The sequence below is a fragment of the Colobus angolensis genome, unplaced genomic scaffold, assembly GCF_000951035.1.
Source record: "Colobus angolensis palliatus isolate OR3802 unplaced genomic scaffold, Cang.pa_1.0 Scaffold477, whole genome shotgun sequence".
NCBI lineage: Eukaryota > Metazoa > Chordata > Mammalia > Primates > Cercopithecidae > Colobus > Colobus angolensis.
In genome coordinates, this window is record NW_012118232.1 from 816,352 (window position 1) to 826,924 (window position 10,573).

General features: G+C 40.7%; 1 protein-coding gene across 1 annotated transcript in view; it reads right to left on the reverse strand.

The window, feature by feature from the left end:
* Nucleotides 1-10,566, reverse strand: part of PBRM1 (polybromo 1) — a 152,610-nt gene extending 142,044 nt beyond the window's left edge. The window contains exons 1-5 of the mRNA XM_011958873.1: nt 10,424-10,566; nt 7,247-7,388; nt 6,863-6,979; nt 4,739-4,891; nt 3,724-3,821 (exon numbers count right to left, since the gene is read on the reverse strand). Of these exons, the coding sequence (XP_011814263.1) occupies nt 3,724-3,821; nt 4,739-4,891; nt 6,863-6,901 (290 nt within the window). The 5' untranslated portion in view covers nt 6,902-6,979; nt 7,247-7,388; nt 10,424-10,566. The remainder of the gene's footprint in view (nt 1-3,723; nt 3,822-4,738; nt 4,892-6,862; nt 6,980-7,246; nt 7,389-10,423) is intronic.
* Nucleotides 10,567-10,573: the final 7 nt, after the last annotated feature.

A 10,573-nucleotide genomic window follows, 5' to 3' on the forward strand; every position in this document is an offset into this window, starting at 1 on the left:
AAAAAAAAGAGAGGCTGGGTGTGGTGGCTCACACTTGTGATCCTAGCACTTTGGGAGGCCAAGGTAGGTGGGGATCACTTGAGCCCAGGAGTTTGAGACCAGCCTGGGCAACACAGGGAAACCATGTCTCCACAAAAAATACCAAAAAATTAGCTGGGCATGGTTGCTTGCACCTGTAGTCCCAAATACTCAAGAGGCTCAGGTGGAAGGAAAAAATAAAAGTATATATATGTATATATCTATATATGTATCTCCTTACCTAACATTACATACGTATTTTTTAATATATGTATGTTGTATTATGTAAGAATCCAGCATATTTTTACATATATGAATAAAAATACACATTATATGTAGCATATATATTTTATATGTTTACTATGTAAATACACACATATATAAAATATATATATTTGCCAGGTATAGTGGCATGCAGGTGATAGGACTGCTTGAGTCCAGGAGGTTGAGTCTGCACTGAACTGTGATTGCCACTGCACTCCAGCCTGGGTGTCAAAGCAAGATCCTGTCTCAAAAAAAGACAGAAAGAAGGAGGGAGGGAGAGAAGAAGGAAGGGAGAAAAGAGATGCAAATAACTAAAATCATAAAGGGGAGACATTACAACCAATGCCACAAAAATAAAAAGGATTATGAGAGAGTTCTAGGAAAACATGTATGCTAACAAATTAGATAAACTAGAAGAAATGGATAATTTTCTAGAAACACACAACCTACCAAAGAAATACAAAGCCTGAGTAAACCTGTAACTAGTAAGGACACTAAATCAGTTAATAAAAAATCTCCCACAAAGAAAAAGCCCTAGATGGATAGCTTCACTGATGAATTCTAACCAGACATTTCAAAAACTAACACCAAGCCTTATGAAACTTTTCCAAAAAACTGAAGAGAGATCACGTCCTAACTTATTCTATGACGCTAGCATTATCCTGATACCAAAGCCAGACAAAGACACAAGAAAACTACTGATCCATATCCCTTATGAACACTGATGCAAAATTTCTCAATAAAATATTAGCAAACTGAATTCAGCAGCATATTACAAGGATTATATACCATAACCAAGTGGGATTTATTCCACAGTGAACACGGTGTTGAATAGAAGCGGTGAAAGTGGGCATCTCTGTCTTGTTTGTGATCTTAGAGGAAAAGCTTTAAGTCTTTTGCCACTGAATATGTTGCTTGCAGTAGCCAAAATGTGTGCTACTGGTATAAAAACAGACACAGGGACCAATGGAACAGAATGGAGCCTAGAAATAACCCTCACATACACGGTCAAGCGAATTTTGACAAAGGCGCCAAAACCATTCAGTGAGAAAAGCACAGTCTTTTCAACAAATGATGCTGGGAAAACTGGATATACACATATAAAGAACGAAGTGGGATCCTTACCTAAACACTACTTATAAAAATTAATTCAAAATGGATCAAAGGCCTAAATGTAAGAACTAAACTATAAAACTCTTAGAGGACAACTGATATGGTTGTGCTGTGTCCATTCAAATCTCAATTTGAATTGCACCTCCCAGAATTCCCACATACTGTGGGAGGGACCCAGCGGGAGGTAACTGAATCATGGGGGCCAGTCTTTCCCATGCTATTCTCGTGATAGTGATTAAGTTGCAAGAGATCTGATGGATTTATTAAGGGTTTCCACTTTTGCTTCTTGCTCATTTTTCTCTTGCCACTGATGTAAGAAGTGTCTTTCACCTCCCACCATGATTCTGAGGCTTCCCCAGTCATATGGAACTGTAAGTTCAGTTAAACCTCTTTTTCTTCCCAGTCTCGGGTACGTTTTTATCAGCAGTGTGAAAACGAACTAATACAGTAAATTGGTACCAGTAGAGTTGGGCGCTGCTGAAAAGATACCCGAAAATGTGAAAGCAACTTTGGAACTGGACAACAGGCAGAGGATGGAACAGTTTGGAGGGCTCAGAAGAAGACAGGAAAATGTGGGAAAGTTTGGAACTTCCTAGAGACTTGAATGGCTTTGACCAAAAGCCTGATAACAATATGGACAATAAGGTCCAGGCCGAGGTGGTCTCAAATGGAGATGAGGAACTTGTTGGGAATTGGAGTAAAGGTGACTTTTGTTATGTTTTAGCAAAGAGACTGGGGCATTTTGCCCCTGCCCTAGAGATTTGTGCAACTTTGAACTTGAGAAAGATGATTTAGGGTATCTGGCAGAAGAAATGTCTAAGCAGCAAAGCATTCAAGAGGTGAGTTGGGTACTGTTTAACGCAATCAGTTTTATAAAAGAAGCAGAGCATAAAAGTTTGGAAAATTTGCAGCCTAGTCCTGTCCAAGAGAATCCTGATTAACACAAAAACAAAGGGGAAAAGCTTCATGATACTGGATTTGGCATTCATTTCATGGATACAACACCAAAGGCACAGGCAACAAAAGAAAAAGATGACATAAACTTTATGAAAATTAAAACCATTTGTACATGAAGGACACCGTACAAAATGAAAAGGCAACCTACAGAATGGCTCTATCACCCAGGCTCGAGTACAGTGGCATGATCTCAGCTCACTGCAACCTCCGCCTCCCAGGTTCAAGCAGTTCTCCTGCCTCAGCCTCCCAAGTAGCTGGGATTACAGGCGCCAACCACCATGCCCGGCTTTTTTTTGTTTTGTTTTGTTTCTGAGATGGAGTTCCACTCTTGTCATCCAGGCTGGACTGCAACGGTGCGATCTCGGCTCACTGCAACCTCCACCTCCCAGGTTCAAGCGATTCTCCTGCCTCAGTCTCCCTAGTAGCTGGGATTAGAGGCACCTGCCACCAAGCCCAGCTAATTCTTGTATTTTTAGTACAGACAGGGTTTCACCACGTTGGCAAGGCTGGTCTTGAACTCCTGACCTCAGGTGATCCACCCGCCTTGGCCTCCCAAAGTGCTGGGATTACAGGCTTGAGCCACTGCGCCCAGCCTTGCGTTGGCTAATTTTTATATTTTTTAGTAGAGACAGGGTTTCGCCATGTTGGCCAGGCTGGTCTTCTCTCCTGGCCTCAGGTGATTTGTCCACCTAGACCTCCCAAAGTGGTGAGATTACAGGTGTGAGCCACCGCACCCAGCCAGTACTCTCTTTTAAATATTTATTTTTAGGCAAGCTCTTGCTCCATCACCCAGGCTGGAGTGCAGTGACACTCATGGCTCACTGTAGCCTCAAACTCCTGGGCTCAAACAATCCTCCCACCCCAGCCTCCCTAGTAGCTGGGTCTATAGGTAAGCACCACCACACCTGACTAATTTTCAAAAATTTTTTTGTAGAGATGGGACTCATTATGTTGCCCAGGCTGGTCTCAAATTTGTGGCCTCAAGAGATCTTTCTGCATAGGTCTTTTTGTTTTTGTTTTTGTTTTTAAGGGACAGGGTCTCATTATGTTGCCCAGGCTGGTGTCAAACTCCTTGACTCAAGCAATTCTCTTGCCTCAGTCTCCCAAACAGCTGGGATTACAAGTGCATGCTCCTGTGCCTGGCTCAAAAAATCAAGTAGGTGGGATTATAGGTGCATGTTACTGTGCCTGGCTCAAACAGATTTTTAATTTAAAAAAAGCTTCACTACCGCTTGACTACTAAAAACTAAAATTGGACCCCAGTATACTTAAGCCATTCCTGTCAACAAAAAGCTCAATTTCCAAACACTTTAATAAACATGGACTCTGGACCAAATCCCCCCCAACTGTACTGATGTGCTTCCAACTTACCTTCGCTTTGGTGCCCTAATGAAGAGCTCACAGAGAAGTCTGCCCTGTTCATCCTTATAGTCTCGGATGGTGTTATAGAGTTCATGGCACACGGCAATCTACACATTAGCAAAGGAGAAAATCATTAAAAACGTGAACAGAAAGCCAGTGTAGATGTAAGAATTATTTTCTATTCTTCAATAAAAGACAAGTAGAGAGGAAATATGATGACTTTCAATATTACCAAACATGCTGAAGTCTGAAATACGGTGACAGTATGTCTCCATGTCTCCTTTCAAACAATCAAGTTGACTAACTTTTTGGTATCTTTCATCAGGTTTACGTTCCTGGTGATTTTGTCTTTTAAACTAAATCAGTTCATCACTCTCTTGCTTAAAGCCATCCAACAGAAGGGTTTCTCACTTCACAGAGAATAAAATCTAAACTCCAAACATTGCTCATGTGGGCCCTACATACTCTGAATGGGTGGAGCTTGCCAGTTTCCTTCTCCTTCCTGACCATCTACTGCTCTGTAACCAAGACACACAAAACTCATCCCTGACACAACCCCTCTGCACTGGTTCTGTCTGGAACTCTCTTCTAGGGAATTCAGGCCAAAACAGTCCAAATCACCCAAAATTTTCCTCTTAGCACTTATTACTAGCTGAGGGTACATTATTCTTTATTTGTTTCCTTGTTTATATTCTACTCCCTGCCCCCCCTGGAATCTAAGTTCCATGTGAAAAATGGGCTTGTTTCCCACATGGTTATAGCCCAACCATGAGAACAGTGCTTGTCACATGATAGTCACACAGTTATTTGTTGAACAAATATATGATGTAACATACTGAAATTATTCATAAGATCACACTATTACTCTAAGACTTAGCTGAATACTAATATCCATAAAAAAAAGCCAATCAAGAGAATCTTAAAAAAGTGGAGACACCTTGCATCGTACCAATTTTATCATTAAAGGGAAGATACGGGAATCGTGGGAAAAGCACACAGAAACCATGTAATCCAAGTTACTCACAGGATCTACAGTTGGAAGATTGGAAAGTCTCCTTCTTTTCCTGCTTGGGCCTGGTGTTGACACAGAATGGTGCCCATCATCAAAGTCCCCGCTGACACTGCTGGAAGGGGAGGTAGCTCTTCTTCTCTTGGAACCCATGGAATCCAACTTCTTCTATAAGAAATAATTAGCCATGTTCTTACATTTAAATAGACCCTGTCACCAAGTCTTCAGCTGGTCACGTGCCACCAAACTCCTGGCTCACTTAGGAGAATATTTTAACGTGTTGTAGTTTAACTAGCTATAAGTGTGTGTGTGTGTGTGTGTGTGTGTGTGTTTTAAGCCCTGGACTTCCTTGTTTTAGTCTTTCACTTACCAGAATGTTATACTTTCAATTTTGATGGGAGAAATTCAATAAAAGCATATTCATTTGTATATCATCCATCTTGAGTGACTCAACAACTTCTGGCTCCAAATTTGCCCTAGACTGGAGTTTCCCATTTCCCAACCTACATGTAGTAGTACAATAGTGTGCTGAAGGTATTAAGCCTTCAGCCCATGAGGCAGTCAGGCAGGCCTGGGGTATAGAGGCCCCAAGGTATCCAATTCTGGAGTCAGCACCTCATCTGCTTCTCCATGTGCCTTACAATTATGATCATTTGCTAGGTGGGCCATCACGTGGAAAAGAACAAGAAGCAGAGCCTAGACAAATGAGTAGTGCAAAAAGGTAAGGGGACAGAGGACAATTAACCTTCTAGCATTTTAGATGTACTCTAAAATTAATACCCTGAAAATGAATGTTCTCCATTCATTAAAGCAGGATCCACAAGACATACCCCTGGAAAACACTTAATGAGACTTGCTATACCTAGACAGAAGTACAAATTGTCCTTCGAAACTCTTCTGCTAATTCAAACTAATCTCCTTTTAGTGATATGATGTACTCTAACACTTCTAACTGTAACTATTTATAACACAAGAAATGCAACCACTGAAATGATCTGCTACACATAGTATATAACCAAGAAAGTTCTGCAATGTTTATATTGTAATATAATCTAACAATACTATCAAATAGTATATTGTGATTTGAAAGGCCTTTTTCTTTATTTTTATTTTTTTTAAGATAGATTCTCGCTCTGTCACCAGGCTGGAGTACAGTGGCACGATCTCTGCTCACTGCAACCTCCGCCTCCCAGGTTTAAGCGATTCTCCTGCCTCAGCCTCCCGAGTAGCTGGGACTACTGGTGTGTGCCACCATGCCCAGCTAATTTTTGTATTTTTAGTAGAGACGGGTTTTCACCATGTTGGCCAGGATGGTCTCAATCTCTTGACCTCATGATCCGCCCGTCAAAGGCCTTTTTCTAAAGCTAAAAGAAAAAAAAGATCCCAGTTTCACTCATCAACACTGAAGGTATTGATCCTTCAGTACCTGAGGTAGTCAGGCAGGCCTGGGGTTCAGAGGCCCCAAGATATTTACTTCTTGAGTCAGCACCTCATCTGCTTTTCCATGTGCCTTACAATCATGAGGAACCTCATACAACTAGAGTACCTCATAATTGTGGGCACATGGAAACACTGAATTTCAGGACAATATGACACCAGCAGCTGAATGATTAGAATAGGAGAGCTCTGGTTGCCAGCAGTATGGAAAGAAAAGTTGGGGATCTCCAGGAAACAGAAGGAGCAAAGCAATCACATTTGAAAATCCTGGTGAGCAATTAAGGAAAAAGAGAAGTCTAAGATCTCTTTTTCCAAACTGAAGTCCACAAGCTGTTTAAAACAAAATCGACCATGATGATGTTCCTTACTCTAGGCTTCGGTTTGTTATACAGTATTAATAGTTTGAAGTTGGCTAAAAGTAGTTAAAAGCATTAAAAGGCTTAACCACAACTTAGCCAAGTTTTGCTGATTTTTGTTCCTTTTATAAAAGGCTGATCAACAGGCCTCAATTCATTAAGATAAAGAAATTAAGGATCAATCCCTGTTAAACAATCTATGACAAAGACACAAGTGAATCTGATGAACATAAGGAGGGAATCTTTATGGAAAGGATAACAAAAATTTAAGAAAGGTGGAAGGAAAAAGTCAAGGAAGGACAGAAAAGGGAAAGGGTGTAGATAATCAGTAATTTACCAGCTTTACCAGAGCACAACCAGCTCCTCGAAAAGCCAGTCTCCTCATTATGTCTGAAAGCCAAGTGAAGCCAGTGGGAGAAGGAAGGGCTTTAGAAGTGCTGATTCAGTGTTAGTATATTCAAAACTGAAAAAGAAGAACAAGAGAAGGGGGAAATAGAAAAGAAAGGTCAGAAGGAGTAAAAATGAGTACGAATAGATAGAAAACATTCAAATAGAACTGCTAAAGGAAGATAAAGAGAACTGGAGAAAACAGGCATATCAGTTCTCTTTTATCTATCAAACAAACTGCTGCAAAGGCTCAGACACTAACAGTATTTGACAGTTCTTCCATTTTAAAACCAAATGCTTTCATATGTTTAAAGATGTCTCATTGAGGTTCCCCTTTACTCACATTAGGAATGACTGTCAATTCCAGGAATGAAGCATGCCTGCCCAACTGCCCCCTAGTCAATAAGAGCAGAGTTCAATCACAGAGCTGGAATGGAGAGTGAATACATGTGGGAGGCTCACATGTGACACCAAGTGTTGGCAAGCTGGAACAAACCAAGAATGGCTCATGTGAGCAAAAGGTCTGGAAAACACCCTCCCCCACAAAAAAAAAAAAATCAGAGAAAGAACATTTATTTCCAAAAGTCCTATCTGCATTGGAGACACTATATAAAAATTTGACAAGGTTAAAAAAAAAAAAAAAGCCAACCATTTTGGCAGGAGTTCAGAATTACTTTTATAAATAAACCACTGAAAATCAAATGACAAAAAACAAATTATCAGCATGTGTATGTCATTCAGATGATACAATATCCTTGAATCATTAATTTACTTTGGTAAGACAAGAAAAAGTTTCAACTTAAGGATAATTTTCAAGTATTTACTTATCCATGGGACACATTTTAAAATATATTTTAAAAGTTTAACAAGAAGGGCAATGTTATGAGGTGGGAGAAATAACAGGACCTTTGCTCATAAGACCAGAATAGGAGTCCTAAGTCTTCCACCTCTGATTATCAGCTTGATGTTGTGTGAGTGATAGCCTCTCAGATCTGTTTCTTCATCTCTAAAATAAGAACGTAACGCCGGGTGTGGTGGGTCTTGCCTGTAATCCCAGCACTTTGGGAGGCTGAGGCAGGTGCATCACCTGAGGTCAGGAGATCAAGACCATCCTGGCTAACACAGTGAAACTCCGTCTCTACTAAAAATACAAAAAAATTGGCTGAGCATAGTGGCACGCACCTATAATCCCAGCTACTCGGGAGACTGAGGCAGGAGAATAACTTGAACCCAGGAGGCAGAGGTTGCAGTGAGCCAAGATGGCGCCACTGCACTCCAGCCTAAGCGACAGAGCAAGACTGTCTCAAAAAAAAAAAAAAAAAATTAGCTGGGTGAGGCAGTGCATGCCTGTAAACCCAGGTACTCGGGAGGCTGAGGCACGAGAATTGCTTGAACCCAGGAGGCGGAGGTTGCAGCAAGCCGAGATCGTACCACTGCACTCCAGTCTGGGCGACAGAGCAAGACCCTGTCTCAAGAAAAAAAAAAAAAACATAAAGTGAAATCACTTTTGCAAGTTCCCCAGGCACAGGAACAGCATATTCATTTTTGTAGACCTGTCTTACAGAACAGTATTTGGTATAGGTTAGGTGCTCAGTTTATCTTTTAATAAATGTATTAAAAGCGCACTTAGGGCCAGGCACAGTGGCTCATGCCTGTAATCCCAGCAATTTAGGAAGCTGAGGTGGGCAGATCACCTGAGGTAAGGAGTTCAAGACCAGCCTGGCCAACACGGTGAAACCCCGTCTCTATAAAAAATACAAAAAATTAGCTAGGCAAGGTGGTGGCATGGGCCTGTAATCCCAGGTACTCGAAAGGGTGAGGCACGAGAATTGCTTGAACCTGGGAGGCAGAGATTGCAGTGAGCCAGGATCTTGCCACTGCACTCCAGGCTGGGGGACAGAGTAAGACTCTGTCTCCAAAAAAAAAAAAGAAAGTGCACTTGAGTGTGACCTTCAAAAAAAAAAAAGCTTTATTTGCATAGTTTATAAGGCCTCAACCAGGCACAGGGTCTCATATCTGTAATCCTAGCACTTGGAGAGGTTGAGGCAGGATGACCGCTTGAGGCAGAGGGTTCAAGACCAGATTGGACAACACAGATTGACCTTGTCTCTACAAAAATAAAAATTAGCTGGGTGTGGTGCTGCACATCTGTAATCCCAGCTACTCGGGACGCTGAAGTGAGAGGATTGCTTGAGCCTAGGAGCACAAGGCTTCAGTGAGCCATGATCACTTTACTGAACTCCAGCCTAGGCAACAAAGTGAGACCTTGTCTCAAAAAAAAAAAAAAAAGCCTGTAAGCATCCCTTCAGCAATTTTGTTTTTCCATGAAGAGGAAAGACAGATTCCAGAGTTCAATTCCAAGTTTTAAAATGGCCTTGATTACAGTTACAAGTTCAAGAGTCTGACAATCAATAATTTATAGTGGCAGTTAAGAATACTTAATAATGTGCAACTAGAAGAATATCCACTTAGTATAGACAAACAATGTATTTCAACCGTTTATGAAATTTAGCCCTCTCCTGTATTTCTAGTAATAATTAGCAATACAATACATGCCTAAAACAACATCTTTGAAAACAGGACTCAAAGGAAAAAAACACCTATAAACCTACTTCCAAGAAAAAACCACTTTTAACGTTGTCATTCACAGTTTTTTGGTATTTATGCCTTAGTTAACTATTATTTTTTACCAAAATGTTAACAAACCACATATTTTACAGCCTGTGTTTTAGTGAAGATTCTTCCAAGTCAACATTCTTCCTCATGATGTTTGATGACTTGATAGTAATCTATCATACAGATATACCACAATTTACTTATCTTGGGAATTTTGGTAGGATATTAACATTTGAGGTATTTTGTACATTCCCAAAGCCAAAGAAAGCGGTCAAGGCCCTTCCATTCATCGACACATAACTCTTTATTGTTTTAATTTGAAACACCTCTTCAAACCATATTTTCCAATCTTCCATTTTGGAGCTCAAAATCAAATATGGGCGACCTGTAAGTAATAAAGCAAAAATTATGCTACTCTTTTATGTGCATGAGTCCAATATGCACTTTTTGGGGAAAAGCACATAGCCAAATGGAGAAAAAAAAACACCTAAAATTATTTGTCAAGAGTCCTAATGTGTTGGAAAGTAAGTTAAAACATTTTACCCCAACATACGCTTCTATAACTATTGTAAGAATTTCTATATCCACTATACCATGTACTTATTTTTCAGGACTTTTTCCATATTTTTGCAACTCTTTCTGCCCCTTTAAATTAAAACTTATTATAACAACAAAACTGTGCTTCCCAAACCAAGAAATATACACAGTTCCCAAAAACCCGGATTCTTTGTGGTGTTGAGAAGCTGAAATATCTGGCCTCTACTTATACATACAAGTCCCATTGATTAAAACACCCGGAAAAAATACGGAAAGAAAATCAGTAAGAGTTTGTGTCGAACCGCCAAGAAATAACAACAAAAAAAAGAGGCCCTGAGCAACGGAGGAAATGAAGGACTTTTCCGACCTGTCACTGGTATTGGGGGCTGAGGGAAACGTTGACAGCTTAGAAGCTGCCCCGCGACGAGCGGGAAAGAGGAGGGCGGGGAGTTTCCGGGCCTTAGTGCGCCTTTGTCCCTGCCGGCAGGTGCGACAAGACTACTGGGCCCATCGGGAG